The sequence below is a fragment of the Anabrus simplex genome, chromosome 1, assembly GCF_040414725.1.
Source record: "Anabrus simplex isolate iqAnaSimp1 chromosome 1, ASM4041472v1, whole genome shotgun sequence".
Taxonomy (NCBI): domain Eukaryota; kingdom Metazoa; phylum Arthropoda; class Insecta; order Orthoptera; family Tettigoniidae; genus Anabrus; species Anabrus simplex.
Genome location: NC_090265.1, coordinates 1,458,987,229 through 1,459,011,266, shown reverse-complemented (window position 1 = coordinate 1,459,011,266; position 24,038 = coordinate 1,458,987,229). Strand labels below are relative to the sequence as shown.

At 39.1% G+C, this 24,038-nt stretch overlaps 1 protein-coding gene across 4 annotated transcripts in view; it reads left to right on the top strand.

Moving 5' to 3' along the window:
- LOC136858420 (importin-11) overlaps positions 1 to 24,038 on the top strand; it is a 403,457-nt gene that overhangs the window by 64,506 nt on the left and 314,913 nt on the right. For all 4 annotated transcript variants that reach the window (XM_067137950.2, XM_067137948.2, XM_067137949.2 and 1 more), the window contains exon 5: positions 481 to 712. In XM_067137950.2, coding sequence (XP_066994051.1) covers positions 481 to 712 — 232 coding nt within the window. The remainder of the gene's footprint in view (positions 1 to 480; positions 713 to 24,038) is intronic.

Genomic DNA, 24,038 nt, shown 5'->3' with positions numbered 1-24,038 from the left:
AAATATACGTAAATTTTTGTGTGCCATCCTGTGTATTGGGGAAATGTTAGCTGAATGGGATTGTTACTGGCTTCTTACTAAGACGGTCATGGCTTGAATGCTGGCCAATGCATGTAGGATATTTTAAATAAAACTGGAAGTACTTGATCATGAGTATCTATAGTTATATTAATGTTATCGTTTTTTAGAGCAGTGTATACTCTATATTTATATGCTTATAGTCAACATGGTATAATATATTCTGGAATTTACTCGTGTTCGAGAGGATATATAGTCGTGAATTTATTTTGTTACTGATCATGATATCTTTAGAAATGTTTTTACATTCTTTCTAGTATAATGTATTCTTTAACCAACTAGAAAACTTTGTTACATTCCCTTGGTTAAGTCAGCACTGAAAAGCATGGCTTCTAACCACTCAAACTGCATTACACCTCACATACATTTCTGAAGTAGTATTCTTTTTTGTTTTGTTTTTAGATTTGATTGTCCTCGAGAGTGGCCAGAACTTGTGCCTACGCTACTAACTGCAGTCAAAAGCCATGATCCATTGGTACAACATCGTGCCTTGCTTATGCTCCACCATGTCATCAAGACACTATCTTCAAAGAGACTTGCTGGTGACAGGAGATTATTCCAGGAGCTTACAAGCAACGTTTTTAGTTTTGTGCTAACCTTATGGAACAGCCATGTTGAGACCTTCTTGTCACAAGTATGATCATTTTTATTGTTAAATGTTGCACTGTGAAACTTGTAAGTTGACAGTCTTATGTCCCAGTTGAACCTGATCAACATAGAAATAAAATTAAGTTTAGTCAGTATCCGAATACTTACCAGAAATTCCTTGGGTAAGATTCTAATGGCCAATTGCCATTTAGTTTCTGCACATTTTTTGAGCTTCATGAGTAAACTAGTAGTTCTACATGCATGATATTTGACATATTTGTATTAGTTGACTGTTACATACCTTGCATAGAAATTGTCTTGTTTTACCACAGCACCTACTCATAAGTGGCTTTTGTTCTAAATCAGTAGATAATGGCAAGATTAAATTATGCAACACGTTAAAACTCTCATACAGTGTGTTTTACAGTATGATACACCCCTCATAGGATGACACATTACAGTGTCAATACTTCTCAGTTTCAATCTGTCATGTGAAAGGAGCACTACTGTCTGCAGTTCAGCATTGAATGTTGTCATAAGGTGTTCATAGAATGCAGCCCAGCACCTCTTCTCAGCACGCAGTGCATTGTGCAATGGACAATGGAAGTACAGTACCTTGACATATCATAAATCACTCATTAGTGGGGAGGAAAATAATGTGAATTGGAGTCTGTTGTTATTTTTATTGTGGCATCACTTCAAAAAGTATTAGAATTAGGACTGTGATGCTCCATTGTTAATAATAATAATAATAATAATAATAATAATAATAATAATAATAATAATAATAATAATAATAATAATAATCAACATTATCATCATCCTTTAACCGTCTCCAGTTGTCCGGGAGTGGTGCAAGAGTGCTTTCCATCTTTGTCTGTTGAGGTACATTTCTTCCTTCTCAACTTAGTGCCATTCAACTCCCATACCTGCCAACTTTTACGGTTTGTTTATATAGATGTTGATTCCCATAGGAAACCTGAAATATTTGTCCCGAATGAGTAAATTTATAATACCAGTATAAATGGTTCATTATTGGACATTATACATTTTCCAGCTAACTCATTCCTGGTTGCCAGCGTTTTTCCCTTGTGTGCTAAGTTCGGCTAGTGCATACCGTGGAGGCCACTGCGTAGGCTACTACATCTATATCATCTGATGGCCAAGCAGGCATCAATTTTTGGTAATAAGAAAAAGTCTCTCATAGTGCATTGGCACTGCCGGTCGCCAGAACAGTCTTCTGCTGGCCGCTGATACACGCTGAGTGACCAGCGAATATTTGATACATCACTCTGGTTTATATTCATCCGATTGTTACAGTCTTCGACTGGGAATATGAGATACATTCTGAATCCTAGTTGATTGATATCAGTTTCTTTGTGTTGAAAGAGACTGACTCTTGGATAACCGTACACTTGTTCTTTGCATTGATTCATTCAATAAGAACATTTTCTATCCTGTATAATTGCTTCTTTTTTTTTCTTTCTTTGCCATGAATTACAAAGCATAGATCATGTTGTAGTTACAAAAAAAACATGTGAATTATATTAGTCATTTAATTTGCTTCATATTTATTGCCACATATTGCGAAGCTGAGGTTATGTAGTTGTGGAGTAATATGAATTGTGTTTGTTGCTTATTTTGTCTTATGATCGTTGTATATCGGTAATCATGAGTGAATCTACGAAAAGAACATTATCATTAGGTGTTTAGGGAAACCTATTCTTTGAGTTTCCCATGTATACTGAAATCGAGAAAAGCAGACAGATATGCATTTTGTTCCATGTGCTGTTGTGATATTAACCATGACCTGACTAATCATGTAAAGTGTGTTAAACATCTTGGTAGTTTGAAATCTAAGGAAGAAAATCAGAAAATGAACAGTTTTTTGCCAAAGCTGGAGATAAAGTTTATGATGTAATAAAGGCAGAGTGTTTACTACTTTTTTAGTAGACCACAACAGCTGATCATGCAGGAGCTTTGTTCAGAAAGATGTTTCCTATGTCAGAAATTGCAAAAATGTGTGGTTGTGGTCGCACAAAAATAACGTATGCCCTAAACGAAATGGCGCGTACTGCATCACAGGACATTGTTACTTGTTTACAGAATAGTCCATTTTATTTTTTGACAGATGAAAGCAATGGTACCAATTTCAAGTTATATCCCATAGTGGTTATTTTTGTGATGCTGCTCGAGAAAATATTATAAGTACTGTTTTATCGGTACTAGCATTGGAAGGGGATTCGACAGGGCACAACATAGGAAAGCTGCTATTGTCACAGTTGGAATTAAATAAAGTGCCGATTAAGAACTGTCTGGCATTCTGTTCTGACAATGCTTCTGTTATAATTGGAGAGAAAAATGGGAGTTCTAGTAGTTCGAAACAAGCTGATGAGGATATTTTTTGTATTGGTTGCAGCTGCCATCTAATTAACTCAGCTGCTGGAAAAGCTGGTGCGACTTTACCAGTTAGAATTGATGAGATTCTTGTTATTTTCTATTGCTTGGAGAAGAGTGACAAAAGAAAATATAAATTTTGAAGTACGGGGTGTCCGAGAAGTCCCCGTTCCCCTAGTTTCATACGTTTCATATTATAGTGGAGTACTTACATATAAAAACTATGAATCCAGGGAATCTATATGTGCATCAAAATGCCTTACACAGAGATCTATCCGTCTCCAAGTCCTCATTGACATCTTGCAGAGCATCTCAGGAGTTATGGAATGAAAGGCTTCCTCCACACTTTGGCGCAATTCTTCATTAGTTGTGTACCAACGTTGAGCCACATGGGACTTGATTATTCCCCATAATGAGTTGTCTGGCGTGGTAAGGTCCGGGCTTCGTGGTGGCCATTTCAATGGGGCTGGAGATGTTGGTGAGCCACGGCCAATCCAGTGGTCTTGAAATTGTTCATCAAGGAACTCTCGCACCTGAATAGCAAAATGTGCTGGAGCCCCATCCTGCTGTAACCACACATGACCCATGATTCCCTTGTCTTGAAGCTGAGGTATTAACCAAGATTGTAACATATGCAAATAAGATTTTCCATTTACATATCCATAAAAAAAATACGGTCCGCACAAGTGACTTGATATCATCCCGGCCCATACCGTAACATGAGGGGGGGGGGGGGTTCCTTTCCAACTCTAGTACATAATGAGGATTTTCCTTAGACCAGAAAACCACATTCCTCCTATGAACTGCGATATATCGCACGTCCATCAGAAAATAACACTCTTGAGCGAGACACAGCAGTTGGAAATCGTCTCACTCAGTTTACAAAAGAAGTACATTTATTGTTCCACCTATTCAATGCAATCAGTACCACGTTATGTGGTCAATTAGACATAGAAAATCTAAATATTATGGGGACATGTTTCGCCCTTCTTAATGGGCATCATCAGCCATATTAATTTAATCTTAAAACAAACATTGTTTAGAGGACAATGACACTTTATAATTCGTAAAAATTGAACTATGATTTCCTATGATATTAACTTTACAGAATAGTGGTTATAAAATATGCTGTTGGGATATGACATGTACAACATATGCTAAAATTATTGTAAACTAATTTAAAATCTTGTCTAAAAGAAAATTTGTGTCAATATAAAGTTCTAAAATGGCACATGTCTGGTACTGAAGTGGATCCTCTTCGTTATAAAAGTCGGCATATATTTGCTGGGGCAGTTGTCAACGTAAGTTTTCAAAAGACTAAAATGGTTGAAAACTTGAGGGTGAATTTTGTTTATATTTCGACATTAAAAGATTGGCTAAGAGAAAAGGCGAATGTTATGATGTTAACCACATTAAGTTGATTGGTCTAAAATATTATCTGATATAACCATTACAAACAGACGTTAGTGTGCTGGTTGAAGCTGCTTTGAGACGAGTTTTTTCAGAGTATTAGACAGGTTATGTTTGATATTCACGTGAAAGTAGTCCTTCTTGAAGATGTGGAACATCGATGAATAGAATGTGGTTATACTGCAAAGGAACAAAAAAGACGTGTTTGATGTGTGTTTTTAAATCGTATGTTAGTGTCCAAGAATTGTGTATTATGTAAAGTGGGTACTTACTCATATGCCGTATGTATATCTATTTTACTGTATTAGCAGCGTTGATCTGTCTGGAGTTCCTGCTTCGCGTGTTGTTACGATGTGATAGAGGAAGAGGAGCATGCTGAGGGGGAGCAGAGGTGGGCGGAGCATTACATGGCGATGTTAATGTGGGAGGGGGATTGTTTGGAGGGGCAAGTGCAGGCTTAGTATTCGGTGGGATAAGGAAAGTTTTTGATTTAAAGAATTTAAATATTCATGGGGCACTGTTTTGTTTAGGATTGACTGTTTTTAATAGCTTAGGCGTTAGCGTATATAAGGGACTCTTAATTTTCATATCATAGTTAAGGTTGCGATCCTTTTTAAGAGTTTTATCCAGAAAGATATATATATATATATATATTCTCTAATTAATTTAGGAGTTTACCTTTATTTGTATTCCTGATTATTGTGAGATCTTTTTCTATTGAAGTAAAACGGTGACCGGTTTCCTTCATGTGCGTGCTCATTGCCGAATATTTATTGTGCTTTTCCGCATTGAAGTGTTCCATGTATCTTATAAAGAAGCTTTGTCCAGTCTATCCAACATATGAAATTTCGCACTGGGAACATGTTAACCTGTAGACTCCTGTGCCTGAATATTTATTATTATTATTATTGATTTTATTATAATTGAAAAATATATTTTGTGTTGTGTTGATTGTTCTGAAGGGTATGTTCATATTATATTTGTTGAAAGTGTTAGCAATTTGGTGGACAACTGGGTTACTATATGTAAAAGTGGCGTATTCGTTTCTTTTAGGTTTGTCTGGTATAAGGTTTGTGGATAACTTGTTTTTAATCTTTTGAAGTAAGCGGTTAACTATTTTAATCTTATAACCATTAATTTTGGCAAGATTCCTTCATCATCATCATCATCATCATCATCATCATCATCAGTTTTCCACTCCAGTTGCCCGGGTGTGGTTTACGAGCTCCCTCCACTTCTGTCTGTCCATGTACCACTCTTCTCTCAAGACGACATCCCAGCTGACTCCTCTTGTTCCTGTGTCCTCTTTCACTTGGTCCAACCATCTCTTCCTAGGTCTTCCTACCAGTCGTTTTCTGGCCACAACTGTGTGTAGCCATTGTTTTGCTGTCCTTCTATCATCCATTCGTTTGACATGGTCAAACCATTTCAAACGGGCCCTTGTCACTTTTTTATTCAGGGATGGGTACACACCAGCTTCCTCCCTTATTCTTTCATTCCTTACCCTGTCCCTTTTTGTCTTCTGTACCATAGTTCGTAGGAACATTTCTGCAGCTTGTAATTTGCTATCCACTTGTTGGGTTGTTGTGCAGGTTTCTAGGCCATATGTTGTTATGGGGGTGAAGTATGATTGGAATAGAATCTGCTTTGATTTTAAGGGAACTTGTTTGTTCCAGAGGAGGTTCTGAACTTGATGGTAAAACTGAGCTGATTTTTGAATGCGGTTGTTAATCTTATGCTGTACTCTGTTCTCACTTGAAATCGATTGCTTTCAACTACAAAACGAGCCTCGGAACGCAAGATTCCTTATGTAATTTAATTCTGTTTTTAAGCTTGTAGGGGATAATGGGATTCTTAAAGCTCTGTATATCAAACTATAAAATGATGCCTGTTTCTGAGAACCGAGGTGTAGTGAGGAATTATTTATGTTTACGGATGAGTGTGTAGGCTTTCTGTAAATCTGAAACTCAAAGGTGTTATTAGTTCGGGTACCTTTATGTCTAGGAAATTTAAGGAGCCTTTGTCTTCATCTTCCTTAGTGAAATTTACGTTAGGGTTGATATTGTTTAAGCTTTCTAATACTTCGCTGCTATTGGTGACATTCTTATCAATTATTACGAACGTGTCATCCACGTACCTCAACCATAAACAAATCCCTTTAATATTTGTTCTTCTTCGTCGCCATAAGATGTATCTGTGTCGGCGCGACGTTAAACAAATAGCAAAATTTAAAAAAATATTTGTTCTGATTTTTGTGTGTTCAATCGTGTCCATGTAAATATCAGCTAGGATGCCCAAAATTGGGTCTCCCATCGCTAGACCGTTCTGTTTATAGATTTTCTTATTAAAAGGTGAGAATTGTGCCAACAAAGCATGGCAGGCTGCAACTCGTTGCTCCATGTCATTGTCAGATAATTCATTCACATGCATCGGCCTAAATCCTTTCATTTTCAAATCTCTTTTAATGTGGTATTGCATTGTTGACAGCGGTACTTGAAGTTCAGCTGCTCTTTTGCGAATGGATTTCAATGGAGACTGCTCAATTGATTGAGCGACGGCGGCACACATTTCTTCCCGTGTCTTCTTACGTCCACTACGCGGCCTGTCTTTGACACTGCTTGAAAGCAAACGCACGTTTCTCCCAATCAAGCAGAGTAGCTTTACGAGGTGGGGGTTTGCCAAAGTGATCTCTAAATGCACTCATTATCACTGTCATTGTTTGCCCCGTATGTGCTCGTTCGTGCACCCACACATGCCACTAATCGCTCCTCAATAGTGTAGCTGTGTCCACTCACGTCCACCATGACTTCACGACTGAAATGAGACTGACAACAACGCTAGCAGCAGGGATACCAATACCAATAAAACAACTATTGAATTCCCCAATTATACAAACTCAATTGTTCATGCCATAATATAACAAAATAATAATATAAAACTTATGAAACTAGGGGTACAGGGACTTCTTGGACACCCTGTATGTACGGAAAAGAAACAAAGTTGTTGAAGCATGTGTGCACACGATGCAGGTGTGATGTAGCCACAAAAACACACACAAAATGCTGTCAATTGTGTACACTGTTTTATTTACAAGTTATTTACATATTTTACACAAGCGCAATAATGAACTGCCATCTTGAACGAAAATCTGACTACTACAGTAGCATGTCGCAACCAACTACCAACATAACCAGTTCACATACTTGACTTCAAACACTCGGCTAACATGACTTCCACACAAGTCTCATTAAAAAACTCTACTCTACTTCCAAGACCGGCCCTTTATATACGTTGCATAGTCAGGCTTCTAGGAGAATATGACACTATGTTTTCTCGTAAATTGGAGAGTCTCCAATAGCCTATTTACAATGTAAGGAAGTTTCTACTCAAATCTAGTTGTACATTGCGTTGTTCTGGACTGATTACAGTGTGTTGCACAATGTTGCATTGGATACATCATATATAGGCCAACAGGTAATACATTATATACTGTTAATTACTATAATTACAATAAGAAAATTCTTTGAAGAATAAAATTTACTGTGTCCACCTTCAAAGAATTTTCTTATAGTATGGAAGTTGTTTGAAATCGTGTGAAAGTATACGTCCAGTCAATTTACATCCAGATACATTGAGAATTCAAAGTAACTCACTCAGTAGAGTGGTGATCCTAAATAGAATTAAATATATGAGAATTCATAAGCTCAGATCCCCGTGGTATCTAACAAATTCACATCCAGAAGTTTAATATTGAAGTACAATTATTATTAAATGAAAAGCGCACAATGTGCAAAAACAGTTTTTGTACAGATGGTCAACTATGCTAATGCCATTCTTATTATTGAGGTTGTCCTCATTTTGCAGTTTTGTGCATGGTATCTTTCACAATGATCGTTGCACAGGTTACATATACAGTCTTCGTTCGGCTGGTGGAAGTTTTTGGTTTGGCAGAATCTGTGGTGAAATCCATGAGTGGCGTAACGTGTAATTACGTGCCGTATCTCGTAATTTGCTTGCTTCCATTCTTCTGTCATTATAGCGTCCGTGGAATAGAAGTCGGACCAAATAGCATTCCTTTTCTCGTTTAAATTTTGGCGCGCATTCTCGTAGGGCTTGGTGTTTGGTAGACAAAACTGTGTTTTGATATCGTCAATGAAATAGTCCTCCTTGGTTAGAACATATGTTAACCTTGAAGGGGCTGACTTCCCAATGCCTAGTATTCTCTTGAGATATCGGGCCTTGACTTTTTCTATTGTCATCAGGTCGCTGAGTGTGAGTTTTTCCCAGGTGATGCTAATCCCATAGGTTGCTATTGGTGATATGGCTGTCCTGAACAGTAGTATTGCTGTACCCAATGATATTTGTTGAGGTTGTTGAATGTTGTAGATGGCTTTTATTGCTGCGGCTGCTCTTTCTTTGACGTGGATATTGTAGGATGTTAGAGTAGTTTGGAGGGTGACTCCAAGGTACTTGAATTTCGGCACTACTTCCAGAGGTTTGTTGTGCATGGTTATTGTATTTTTAGGTGCATGTTTTCCTCCTTTCCTAAAGGTCATTTGTTTAGTTTTGTTGTGGTTTATTTGCAAACCGTTTCTTTCTGCCCATGATGTGAGCCTATTGAGGACCTCTTGGAGCTCTTCTATGTTTTCTGAGCCTATTGCCATATCATCTGCGTAATGTATAAGCAATGCTGAGGTATCTGTGATTATTTCTGTGATGTCTGCTGTCATGATGTTGAATAAAATTGGGCTGATTGGGTCACCTTGTAGGACTCCGTTTGTTGAATGAAAAGGACTATATTCGACGGTAAAGTGATTTCTTATGTGCTACGTTTAGTTCCGATAACAGTTTATACGACGGAGGCCATGGACTGAATTAAGTATTATGAATGATACAAGTCAAGTTCACCTATTTGCACTATTCATACATTATCTGACTACTGTGAACATCTACATGTGGTCAAGAATTTGTCTATAAAACGATCGATTAGGACACAGTTGAATAAAACGATATGATTAGGTGCATTCCATTGTTAGCATTCCTAATTGTGAGAGTAATTTGTCAAGGAGAATGTTCCTCGAATGTCAGAAATATTAAAAAGGAAGTTACATGTCAATGATTCATTCTCAAGTATAAAAATGCACGCAATTATATTATTGTTATCATAGAATAAGGTTTTTTTTTTTTAAAAAACAATGAGAGAAGAATGAGCATCGTCATTGACATACATACACGAATGAGAGGAAAGCTGGTTGCAGCTGATTGAATCTCTATAGTTATTATACGCTAATAAGAAAAGTAAATTGTAAAGATATACAGCATAACTTTAAATAGGAAAACAACAAGACGAGTGTTGTATCAAAACCTTAATATATAAGTTGCAGGTTTCATGATGTCAAGTCGGATGGAAAAATTGTTATACTGAGATATCCGCCAGTATGGTCATGCAGGTCTAAACCGGGTTGGAATCCTGGCAGGTCTGGAACATGTGTTGAAATAAACAAAATGACCATATTCCAACAACTAGAATGATGGAGTTGTGTCTTCAAGAATTCGTCAGATACGATGAGTACCAAAAACTTGTCCTTTTTCCTATTCTGTTAGAATTGTACGTTACGTAGATGTAGATTTTCTTTCATGTTCATAAGTGTGATTTGTTATATGTAAATACAACTTGAGCGACGCTATAAGATCATCTCTAAGCATCTTATGATATTCGTGGAATGTGATAATCCTCTTAAATAATGGCATAATTGGAATCATGATTTATAATGTGCTATTTCATCTAGTATCGAGCACACAACCATGGATTATGATACGGAAATTTTACTGGAAATTAATTGATCATTTTCTCAAGTACGGTCTTCCTAACTAAATTAATGTACCAATCACTACATGGATAGTTCATATTGATACGATTTTAAATATTTATCATGTGTGTCGAGATAAGGAGTTTCCTCGCAAAGCAATATTTCATATAACACGAATGAGTCTTCATGAGAGAAATATTTTATTAAACCGCATTGTTGTAATTAGTAAAGTTCACATGTATTTGGAACCAAAATAGTCTTCTTCGGCAATTTTGAGCTTGTGTGTTTAAAGGAAGGATTTCGAATAAGCATGATGCGTAGATGAAATGATATGATATGGTGGAATGATAGGGTCATCGAACTAATTGAAATGTTGTTATGCATGATGGTTATGTTGTAATATTTTGTTGGGAAATGAGCATCACTTGTAATGTAATGTCCTCGAAGAATTCAAATGATGTTGATGGTGAAGGTAATGGGATAAATGCTCATCATGCAAATATTAAAATGATATGGATGAATAGACAAGCATTTAGTATTTGATAATTATATTTCAAAGGTATTTTTTCCGAAGAATATTTTCTTATTGGGCATGTGAATAGTCATCAATAATATTAATTAGAGATGTGGTTATGGAATGAATGTTATATGAATGAATAGATAAATATGATAGGAAGAACTTCGACACAGTGTTATACTATTGAAGCGTACAAGTTATATAATGATTAGAAATGAAGTTAGGGTCATATTATGTAATGTAGAACACAGCATTTCCTGTAGAATAGCAGTTGTTGTAGTGCTCATGTCTTGTAGATATTTGTAGAATTTCAGATCTTTGGAGGAAAACCTATGGACAGATCCGGATGCTGTGGTGCCTTACTAATATCAAATTATGATTGTTTATGATGGTATTTTGTAGTTTTGAATGTCTACTTTATTTTAGATGCAGCGATTTGAGGACACGAGGATTATGTTGTTCTTTATTTCACAGTTCTGGCGATTTATTAACTGAGATTAGCTGCGGATCTTATTTTGAATGTCCGTGATTGTTTTATTTTAAAATCCACAACGTTGCACACATTTACGTAGTGAACACTCAAGTTGTTAGTTTGGGTTCGTTGACCTACGTGAGGATTATAATATTACATTAATAGAATATTAAAGGACAAGATTTTGACCTATCAACGAATAGATATTAACGAATAATTTTTTTTTTTTTTTTCGGTGGGCAAAATAAATAATTTAAATAGTTATATTGTCAGTTGTACATACAAGCCTACAGCAGTTCTCATATTGGCGACAATGATTCATTTGCTTTGTTTAACTTAATGTTAGATTGGTTTGCCAACACTTTATTTTGATTATATAAAATTGTAGCGCCTTACAAGTGAGAAATGACAACCAACAAAAGTATGTTGGTATTTATTTTTAACTGCATTGATTACTATGTTCAACATTTGACTTATCCATGTTGCAAGATTTCATTAATTATTATTGTTAATTACATTTCATCAATGAATTGATTTGATTAAAGCAGAACATCCTTCCAATTCAAATCAATTTTCAGTATTGTCATTTATAGATTAAGAATTAGAATAGCCTCAGAGAATTATAAGATACCAATTCTCATAATGACGACGACGATGTGCTAATGATTGCCATGAATTGTAACCGTTGCCTGATTGAACCTGTACACCTGCGAGTGGAATTTCACGGATCACTGTTGAGTAAAACCAAGGCACATTTACAATATTTCTTTGAACCCCAAATCATACTTGAACGGATACAATATATACAGCAGATGTTTTATGACATAACCTCACAAATAATACAATCATGATTATACCAAATAAAATTCATACACAACTACGTAAAAAATAATAATAATACTAATAGATGTAAACAACTTCATAGCCACACCTTACAAGTCATAATAATAATAATAATAATAATAATAATAATAATAATAATAATAATAATAATAATAATAATAGTAATAATAATAATAGTAATGATAATTTGACCTCGAATTTTACATTATTTACCCATGGGTTAGAGAGTATTGTTTCCAAGTTATATTAGTCTATTACACTTTTGTCAGGTGTTTAGACAGATTATTAGATCAGTGGAATCCACTTCTTTCATTTTTTTAAGGATGGGGTGGTAGTGTGTGCTCCAAATACACTGACTGACAGAGCAAATGCAACACCAAGAAGGAGTGGTCAGAACTTTATGCCAATTGCAGGGTAGACTGACGTCACTGAGGTATGCTCATGATGTGAAATGCGCCGCTGTGCTGCGCACGTAGCGAACGATAAATGGGACACGGCGTTGGCGAATGGCCCACTTCGTACCGTGATTTCTCAGCCGACAGTCATTGTAGAACGTGTTGTCGTGTGCCACAGGACACGTGTATAGCTAAGAATGCCAGGCCGCCGTCAACGGAGGCATTTCCAGCAGACAGACGACTTTACGAGGGGTATGGTGATCGGGCTGAGAAGGGCAGGTTGGTCGCTTCGTCAAATCGCAGCCGATACCCATAGGAATGTGTCCACGGTGCAGCGCCTGTGGCGAAGATGATTGGCGCAGGGACATGTGTCCCGTGCGAGGGGTCCAGGCGCAGCCCGAGTGACGTCAGCACGCGAGGATCGGCGCATCCGCCGCCAAGCGGTGGCAGCCCCGCACGCCACGTCAACCGCCATTGTTCAGCATGTGCAAGACACCCTGGCTGCTCCAATATCGACCAGAACAATTTCCCGTCGATTGGTTGAAGGAGGCCTGCACTCCCGGCGTCCGCTCAGAAGACTACCATTGACTCCACAGCATAGACGTGCACGCCTGGCATGGTGCCGGGCTAGAGCGACTTGGATGAGGGAATGGCGGAACGTCGTGTTCTCCGATGAGTCACGCTTCTGTTCTGTCAGTGATAGTCACCGCAGACGAGTGTGGCGTCGGCGTGGAGAAAGGTCAAATCCGGCAGTAACTGTGGAGCGCCCTACCGCTAGACAACGCGGCATCATGGTTTGGGGCGCTATTGCGTATGATTCCACGTCACCTCTAGTGCGTATTCAAGGCACGTTAAATGCCCACCGCTACGTGCAGCATGTGCTGCGGCCGGTGGCACTCCCGTACCTTCAGGGGCTGCCCAATGCTCTGTTTCAGCAGGATAATGCCCACCCACACACTGCTCGCATCTCCCAACAGGCTCTACGAGGTGTACAGATGCTTCCGTGGCCAGCGTACTCTCCGGATCTCTCACCAATCGAACACGTGTGGGATCTCATTGGACGCCGTTTGCAAACTCTGCCCCAGCCTCGTACGGACGACCAACTGTGGCAAATGGTTGACAGAGAATGGAGAACCATCCCTCAGGACACCATCTGCACTCTTATTGACTCTGTACCTCGACGTGTTTCTGCGTGCATCGCCGCTCGCGGTGGTCCTACATCCTACTGAGTCGATGCCGTGCGCATTGTGTAACCTGCATATCGGTTTGAAATAAACATCAATTATTCGTCCGTGCCGTCTCTGTTTTTCCCCCAACTTTCATCCCTTTCGAACCACTCCTTCTTGGTGTTGCATTTGCTCTGTCAGTCAGTGTATTTTGGCCAATTTATCGTTTTTTTTTTTATTATTATTTTTTTTTTTTTTTTTTTTTATTCCCAAAGGAGACAGTAGATCTGATGACAAACAAATGAAGAGTGTGTGTGATCCTCCCTCCTCTTCCTCACCTTCTGCCAAAAGAATGGCATGTTCTTCTGTACGTGACTCACCTGTTCTCAGAAATGTGAATCCTACTACATATCGTGAAGAAAAGCTGTTTGTTTCTTTCCTCCAACCTAAACAAGGCATTTTTTACTTTTTTACATGTAACTATCCCATCATTTGATAAGATCAATACTGTCCTTGAGAGTGCATTTCTTGATGTCCAGTATCACCTAATCCAGAATCAGAAGGATGTTGAAGTATTAGTCATAGGCATTCAAACCTCAAAAATTGGTTAAGACACTACAAGATGAAGACAAATCTCTGTTTTTCTCATCAGTCAGAAATCATTTCTGTGCAACCTGTGACTACTTGGTTAACAAGTTCCCTTTTAAGAACTATCTGTAGTACCCGGCGTTGCCCGGATAGTTTTTGAATGTTTACCTTTAAAATTTGTATTACCAGTTAGTTAAGTGTGAAGTGAATGCTTATAGAATTCTTTTTGAGATGTTGATTTTATTACTTATTATGTAGTTTTAGAGTTTTATAGATGTATCTGATTTCAAGTTTTAGATTATTTAATTATCGAGTAAACACTAATCTCGGTCATTTCATACTATTTATTTTTAAGCTCTTCTCAGCTCCTGCCTCGATGGAGGCTGAACGTGGACTTAAACGGTATCCACAGCATCACAGTTCATATCATCGACACATAAACAATGGATTTCGACATTAATATTGGTTATTTTCCTTATTTTTGCATGTCAGCCCCTCTCATTTCCCAACACCAGCGGGGGCTAAGTGTATCTGACCTCCACAGTAATGTTTTCTATATAGTAAGTCATGTGTATACCAAGTTTGATTGAGAGATATGCTAGAACATACACACATACATCCTTAAACTCTGTCCCTTTGGACGTTTTCAATTTTTTGCCAGTTCTCATCCGCCTGTCGATTAGGACTGAGCTTTATCTTAAATGGCATCCAGAGTGTCACAGTTCATCTCAGCGACCCCGACAAACTATGGATTAAACACAAATTTCGGTTGTTTTCAGTTAATTTTTACATTTCGCCCCTACTTTAGAGGCTAGGAGTCTCTTACCCCTAAGGTATATTTTTCCAGACAGTAGGTCCAGTATACACACATGCATCCATTCTCTCGGTCATTTTTGAAATTTTGTTTTTCACTTTTTCTCACCGCTATGCGAAAGGAGGCAGAAATTGGACTTCTATTCATCTACAATTCATTTCAGCAACCCCAAAAAGAATGGATTCGACACTATTTTCGATTATTTCTACATCTCACCCCGTCGTAGGTGTGCTAGGGTTGTTATACCTCCATGCAGTTTGTCTCCTGATAATGAGTCATAGTGACCAAGCTTGTTTGAAATTGCTCCCGTAGTCCCGAAACGTATGGATTCAACACTAATATCGGTCATTTTCAGTCGTAATTACATTTCGTCCCCTCCTCTATAGCTTCTAGGGGTGTCTTTCCCCCTCAGTATTTTTTTCAGGTAGTAGGTAATATTTGTTCTGCTGACAGTTATACTGGAACGTACAAAAAACATCCTTAATCTCGGTCATTTGGATATTTTCTGTTCTTGACTCCTTCTCACCCGCCTGGCAATTGGGGATCAACTTGGACTTAAACAACAACCGGAGTGTCACTCCTCATTTCAGCGACCCCTAAAACCATGGATGTGACATTATTTTTGATTATTTTATATCTAACTCCCCCCTAACCCCCCACCACAAAGGGGCCTGAATTTGGACTTTAAAGGTCCAGAGTGCCACTATTCATCTCAGCGACCCAGAAAACTGTGCATTCGATACTATTTCCGATTATTTCTATATATACTTACCCCTCGTCCCCCACCCCAAAGGGGATTGAACGTGGATTTTAAAAAGATTATAAGTGTCACTATTCATCTCAGCGACCCCGAAAACTATGGATTCGACACTATTTTCGATAATTTTATATATCTCGCCCCTACCCCGAAGGGGGCTGAACTTGGTTTAAAAGATTCTGTAGTGTCACTGTCCATCTCAGTGACCCCGAAAAGTATGGATTGGACAATACTTTCGATGATTTTTATATATATTAGCCCCATCGCACCCCCGCCGCCCCTAAGGGCGCCTGGGGTGCCTTACCCTCACGTAGTTTGTCTTGTGATACTAAAATTCCGGACTGCCGCTATTCATCTCAGCGACCCCAAAAACTATGGATTCGACACTAATTACGATTTTTTTTATATATCACTCCCCCTTGCCCCCCACCCTAAAAGGGGTTGAACTTGGAATTAAAAAATTCCCGGGAAGTCACTGTTCATCTAAGTGACCCCAAAAAGTATGGATTCGACACTAAGGGTTCCTGGGGTGTCCTATCCCCACGTGGTTTGTCTCCCAATACTAAAATTCCGGAGTGTTACTATTCACCTCGGTGACCCCGTAAACTATACATTCGACACTAAATACGATTATTTTTATATCTCACCCCCCTTGTTCCCCACCCCAAAGGGGTCTGAACTTGGACTTTTAAAAAAAATGGAGTGTCTCTATTCATCTCAGCGACCCCGAAAGTATGCATTCGACACTACTTTCGATGATTTTTATATCTCACCCCTTCGCCCCCCGCCCCTAAGGGTTCCTGGGGTGCCCTATCCCCACGTGGTTTATCTCCTGATAGTAAAAATTCGGAGTGTCACTATTCATCTCAGCGACCCCGAAGAGTACTCGACACTCTTTTCGATTATTTTAATATATCACTCCCCCCTTGCCTCCCACTCTAAAGGGGGCTGAACTTGGAATTTAAAAATTCCCGGGATGTCACTATTCATCTAAGCAACCACAAAAAGTATGGATTCAACACTATTTTCGATTATGTGTATATATCACTCCCCCCTAGCCCCCACCCCAAAGGGGGCTGAACATGGACTTTTAAAAAATTCGGAGTGTAACTATTCATCTCAGCGACCCCGAAAAGTATGGATTCGACACTATTTTCGTTATTTTTATATATGACCCCCCTCGCCCCCCGCCCCTAAGGGTTCCTGGGGTGTCTTACCCCCACGTGGTTTGTCTCCTGATACTAAAAATCCGGAGTGTCGCTATTCACTTTGACGACCCCGAAAAATATGTATTCGACAATATTTTCCATTATTTGTATATCACTCCCCCCTCACCCCCACCCTAAAGGGGGCTGAACTTGGACTTTTAAAAAATTTGGAGTGTCACTATTCATCTCAGCGACCCCGAAAAGTATGGATTCCACACTATTTTCATTTATTTTTATTTATGACCCACCTCGCCCCCCGCCCCTAAGGGTTCCTGGGGTACCGAGCTCGATAGCTGCAGTCGCTTAAGTGCTGCCAGTATCTAGTATTCGGGAGATAGTAGGTTCGAATCTCACTGTCGGCAGCCCTGAAAATGGTTTTCCATGGTTTCCCATTTTCACACCAGGCAAATTCTGGGGCTGTACCTTAATTAAGGCCACGGCCGCTTCCTTCCCACTCCTAGCCCTTTCCTGTCCCATCGTCGCCGTAAGACCTATCTGTGTCGGTGCGACGTAAAACAACTAGGTTCCTGGGGTGTCTTACCCCCACGTGGTTTGTCTCCTGATACTAAAAATCCGCAGTGTCGCTATTTACTTTGGTGACCCCGAAAACTATGTATTTGACACTGTTTTCAATTATTTGTATATATCAGCCCCCCTCGCCCCCACCCCAAAGGGGGCTGAACTTGGACTTCAAAAAAATTGGGGTGTCACAATTCATCTCAGCGACCCCGAAAAGTATGGATTGGACACTATTTTCATTTATTTTTATATATGACCCCCCCTTGTCCCCCCACCCCCAGGGGTGTTTGAGATGTCTTACCCCCACGCGGTTTGTCTCCTGATTCCAAGTCATAAGTGTATCAAATTTGGTTGAAATCGCTCCAATGGTTTGGGAGGAGATGTGGTACAAACCCACCCACCCACATACATACAATGATATATATATATGTAGATGTGCTAAAACATACGCAGGTTGATAAACTTAATGCCATTGAAGAAGCCCAGTTATCTTCTGTTAATTTCTTTTTGGAGACTTTTCTGTTTATTTGTGTAAAAGAGAAAATGAAACAAGAGATGACTCTGTGAATGAACTCCAAAGCCAGTTTGCAGCTCTACAGATAGACAACTTGTCTAGTGTTCTAGGAAATCAAGCTATACATGATTTGAAATGGGCATAGTTGTTGAATATCAGTGAAGCTGATGGATATTATAATTATGACAGGATCACTAGATTCATGCTGTCTGTTCTTACCATATAACATAGTAATACAGCATGTGGATGAATTTTTAGCTTGATTAAGAAGAACAGAACACAGTTTAGGTCATCGATGTCCAATGGAACTCTGGATGCCATTTCTATTTTGAAGACCAGAAGTTCTGAAGCATATTATACAAACATGTTTTCTATTGACTTTCTGAAGAAAGCAAAGCAAGCCACAACTTTAGCTGTTAAATCAAAATGAAGATGTGCACGTGATGGTGTAAATATCTTGGGTGCATATAATTATGTGCAGCAATATTCTCTTTACTTCAAAGTTTTAATTAGTCATGTGTATAAACGAATTACATTCTGTAAGTAGATTTCATTGATGCATTTTAAAGATATTTGTGTTAATTTAATGGAGGTAAAATATTTTGTCCCTTATAATGTCATCGGTTGCATGTAGTGTCTTATATTTACAGTAGAACCTCTTGTTAACCCTAAATTTGGCAATTTGGTGTCAGTTCCTAAGAAAAGTTTTGTAGAGCTAAAACATGCCCAATGGAGTCCATTTATCATAATTACTCCATAAAATAATTAGTTTACTCTTGTCAATTCTTATGACTATATGCTATATTGTACATTGCCAAGTAATGGGCGGCATGCATTTTTTGGTCACTGTATAATATATTATACATTGCCAAGTCATGGGAGGCATACTTACTATAAATGTTTATAATATATTCTGTAAATTCCAACAAAACATACAATGAATCTGGATGGTTGACATTTATTATCTTTTATTAACCTACTATATTGCTTTAAGAGTGCTTTTCTTTTCCTTATTATTTAGATATTTGACCTACAAACATACAGTGATGAATCAAACAAAAAATTGACATGTATCCTAGTAAAGAAAGCAATTTCTTTTCACTGTAAAGCAGAGCCTTAGATTACACTTGGTGCACATTACAGTCTTGCAGCAGTATTTGCAGCGGCCCATTTCCCCATGAAACGGAAAGTGATCCAGTCCATCGTATTGAATCTCATCACTTGGTCTTGGGTACACATGTTTCAGAATCTTTCGTGATATAAAATCATTTAAACTCACACCTCTATCGTGTAAAAAGTAAAAAAATATTGTTATTTTGCAATAATAGAATGCAGGTAGAGCTGGCAATGTATACTCAGCTATACATATATTTTATGTGGTATTTTTATTTACAAATTGTGATCATAAAACCATACTTATTATATAAACAGTCTTACTAAGCATTAAGATATATATTTAAAGTAAAATAATTGCAAATATCATCATTTTGAAATAAATAAAACAGCTTTCTTACCTCTGCAGCACTTGCCTTCTTCAAGTTGGCAGCCATTTTCCTAACCACATTGTCATGAAGCCCAAGCATATATTTTCCAAGATGCGATGAAGATGGCAGCACTATCCAGTCTGCTTTCTTGAGATGTATACTATACTATTCACTGCCAAGAGCTGCAGTTTTAGGCATTGTGTGCAGTACAGAGAGCAAATTAAAACCTGTATAATATATTATACAATGCCAAGTTTAGGGTACATTCTGTAAGTAGATTTCATCGATGCATTTTAAAGATATTTGTGTTAATTTAATGGAGGTAAAATATTTTGTCCCTTATAATGTCATCGGTTGCATGTAGTGTTTTATATTTACAGTAGAACCTCTTGTTAATGAATCTCAAGTGGAGTTGATATACACTGACTGACAGAGCAAATGCAACACCCAGGAGGAGTGGTTCGAAAGGGATGAAAGTTGGGGAAAAAACAGAGTCGGCACGGAAGAATAATTGATGTTTATTTCAAACCGATATGCAGGTTACACAATGCGCACGGCATCGACTCAGTAGGATGTAGGTCCACCGCGAGCAGCGATGCACGCAGAAACACGTCGAGGTACAGAGTCAATAAGAGTGCGGATGGTGTCCTGAGGGATGGTTCTCCATTCTCTGTCAACCATTTGCCATGGTTGGTCGTCCGTACGAGGCTGGGGCAGAGTTTGCAAACGGCGTCCAATGAGATCCCACACGTGTTCGATTGGTGAGAGATCCGGAGAGTACGCTGGCCACGGAAGCATCTGTACACCTCGTAGAGCCTGTTGGGAGATGCGAGCAGTGTGTGGGCGGGCATTATCCTGCTGAAACAGAGCATTGGGCAGCCCCTGAAGGTACGGGAGTGCCACCGGCCGCAGCACATGCTGCACGTAGCGGTGGGCATTTAACGTGCCTTGAATACGTACTAGAGGTGACGTGGAATCATACGCAATAGCGCCCCAAACCATGATGCCACGTTGTCTAGTGGTAGGGCGCTCCACAGTTACTGCCGGATTTGACCTTTCTCCACGCCGACGCCACACTCGTCTGCGGTGACTATCACTGACAGAACAGAAGCGTGACTCATCGGAGAACACGACGTTCCGCCATTCCCTCATCCAAGTCGCTCTGGCCCGGCACCATGCCAGGCGTGCACGTCTATGCTGTGGAGTCAATGGTAGTCTTCTGAGCGGACACCGGGAGTGCAGGCCTCCTTCAACCAATCGACGGGAAATTGTTCTGGTCGATATTGGAACAGCCAGGGTGTCTTGCACATGCTGAACAATGGCGGTTGACGTGGCGTGCGGGGCTGCCACCGCTTGGCGGCGGATGCGCCGATCCTCGCGTGCTGACGTCACTCGGGCTGCGCCTGGACCCCTCGCACGTGCCACATGTCCCTGTGCCAATCATCTTCGCCACAGGTGCTGCACCGTGGACACATCCCTATGGGTATCGGCTGCGATTTGACGAAGCGACCAACCTGCCCTTCTCAGCCCAATCACCATACCCCTCGTAAAGTCGTCTGTCTGCTGGAAATGCCTCCGTTGACGGCGGCCTGGCATTCTTAGCTATACACGTGTCCTGTGGCACACGACAACACGTTCTACAATGACTGTCGGCTGAGAAATCACGGTACGAAGTGGACCATTCGCCAACGCCGTGTCCCATTTATCGTTCGCTACGTGCGCAGCACAGCGGCGCATTTCACATCATGAGCATACCTCAGTGACGTCAGTCTACCCTGCAATTGGCATAAAGTTCTGACCACTCCTTCTTGGTGTTGCATTTGCTCTGTCAGTCAGTGTATCTTCCTTAAAAAGGGGTTGAAAGGAAATAGCCTGTTATCACAAGATATAATAATACATTTGTATCTTTAACTAATGTAATGTCACGAAATAATAAATGAACATATTAATACTAAAATCTCAAATTAACTCAAGAATAACAGAAAATATTTACTAAATAGCAGATTGAACAAATTCCTTAGTGTACCATTGGGAGCACAACTCGCAGCAAAGAAAAGAGAAATAGGTATTACTGACTTGCAGTTTTAAATTAAAGGAACAAAGGCCTAACATGATTTTAAAGAGATTTGTGAAAAAATAGACCATGAAAATCGTAAGAATAAGCATATTAAGCTTCACTTTCTGTAATAGTCCAGTACAGTAGTTTGCTTCCTCTTGTTCAGATGTCTCACGGAAAGAAGTTGTCTCTCAATTTGGTTGAGACTGTTGATGAGGTCTTCATCAGCGTTGAAGGAGGAGTTGGTTCTGCTGGACGCTCTTCTTCTTCTTCTTCTTCTTCTCCTTCTTCTTCTTCTTCTTCTTCTTCTTCTTCTTCTTCTTCTTCTTCTTCTTCTTCTTCTTCTTCTTCTTCTTCTTCAAGGAGATCTGTATAGACAGAGGACACAACTTCAACCAGCCTACCAGCATATATTCATCGGGTAGGCGCTACTCTTGGTAATCGTCTCTGTATTACTTTGTCAAGAGCAGCAGCCCTTTTAGGGGCCAGATATATTGATGATACGCTAGTTGTTATGAATGAAGAAATTACTAACGCGGCTTCTACACTTCTTCTCAACAACATTGACTCTCATATTAAATTTACTATCGAATCTGAAACTAACATAGCTATACATTTTTTAGATTTAACCATTAACAGACATCCTTCCTCTTTATCCTACAAAATTTTTAGAAAACCCATGCAAACAGCAACTACCATTCGACAAGACTCTTTGCATCCGCAAGCACACAAACGTGCAACTTACAACAGCCTAGTCTTTTGTGCCTTTAATATTCCTATGTCTAAGAAAGATTTAAGAAACAACTTGAATACTATCTGCGCTATTGCTAAAGTCAACAGCTTTAACAACTTTTTCATAGATCGAATAATTAACAAATTCAAGCACTGTCCCAAAACCACTTTAATGAAAGAAAAACCCGTCTCCACGTTTTCCACTTTTACTTTTAATAAAGATGTTTATAAAGTCACCAGTATTTTCAAAAAGCACAGTGTAAAAATAACTTTTAGACCTCAGGATTGTAGATATTTTACATAACTCTACCTTGCTGCAGTTCTTCATATGTCGGACAGACCAGGCATAATTTTACTTTTAGATATTCAGAACATGTTAACGCTTTAAAATACACTAGATTCTCTGCAGTAGGACAGCATGTACATGATTCTAAACATAATTTCACCAACATAGATCAGGACATGCAAATACTTGAAATACAGTGGAACCTCAATTCTCCTTTTTTTTGGAGGGACCCCGGCAAAAAAACGTACAACACGGGAAAACGGAAAGTCCAGGAACGAATGAACCATCAACAAATGTACTAAACATCAGAATCAGAAAAATGGAATATGTTACTTATAATCTTACAAACGCCCCTAAACCAAACCAAACTACAGCCCCAATGGGCCTTCCACTTACCGACCGACCACCCTCGGTCCGAAGGCCTGCAGATTACGAGCTGACGCATGGTCAGTGTGACGAATCCTCTCGGCCGTTATTTCTGGCTCTCTAGACCGGGGTCGTAAATAGCTCCTCAATTAAAGGTAATCGTAGAATGACTGAACCTTGAACCAGCCTTCATATCCAGGTAAAAATGCCTGACCTGGCCAATAATCGAACCCGGGCCTTCCGGGTGAGAGGCAGGCAAGTTAGACCACGGGGCTGGCTTCAAACGTTAATTACCGGTACGCAACTTAAAAATCTCGAAACTTTACATTCAGTTTTACCAGGAAACCTTCGTGAGTTTCCTCTGAAAACTTCGTCAGTTTCCTCTGAAAACTTCGTCAAATTCCTTTGAAAACTTCTTTCAGTTCAGCAACTTTGATCAGCCAAACTATTCGAAAAATTTAATACCCGTAACGCCAAGCCAAACAAGAATCGACCACAAGTAGTTTTTCATTCTCTAATCTAATAAAATAAAGCACATTAGATACAAAAGCGTCCAACATGATGGCAAAATCCTTTTTTGTTTAATCTTCCATTGTGATATGGTCACCGGTATACTGTTCCTAGTCAGTTTATGGAAATCTTATACCCGTAAATTAGGCCTACATCGACTTTTAAAGGTTATGTTGAACTTGAGAATATGGTTTGGAAAGTATCAATCCTCAAGTTCTAGAATGCATTATATTTAGTTCTGCCCATCACTAATCACAATCAAACTGGAAAGAGAAAAAATATCATTAACACTTCAAAAATTACCTACGATTATTCGCGACCTTGAGCTCAGCTGGAAAGCGCACTCGCTGTATAAGTCGGTACAGTATGAGTGCGAAATGATACAAAGTTTTTTAATGTAACGTGCGCAAATAAAATGACTGCAGTTTTTATAACATTTTAACACAAAAATGTGAAATTCCCAGTCTTGTAATATTAGGACGAAAACACTAATAGGCAATCCCAAAACCTCCCATGGCTTTATGTATG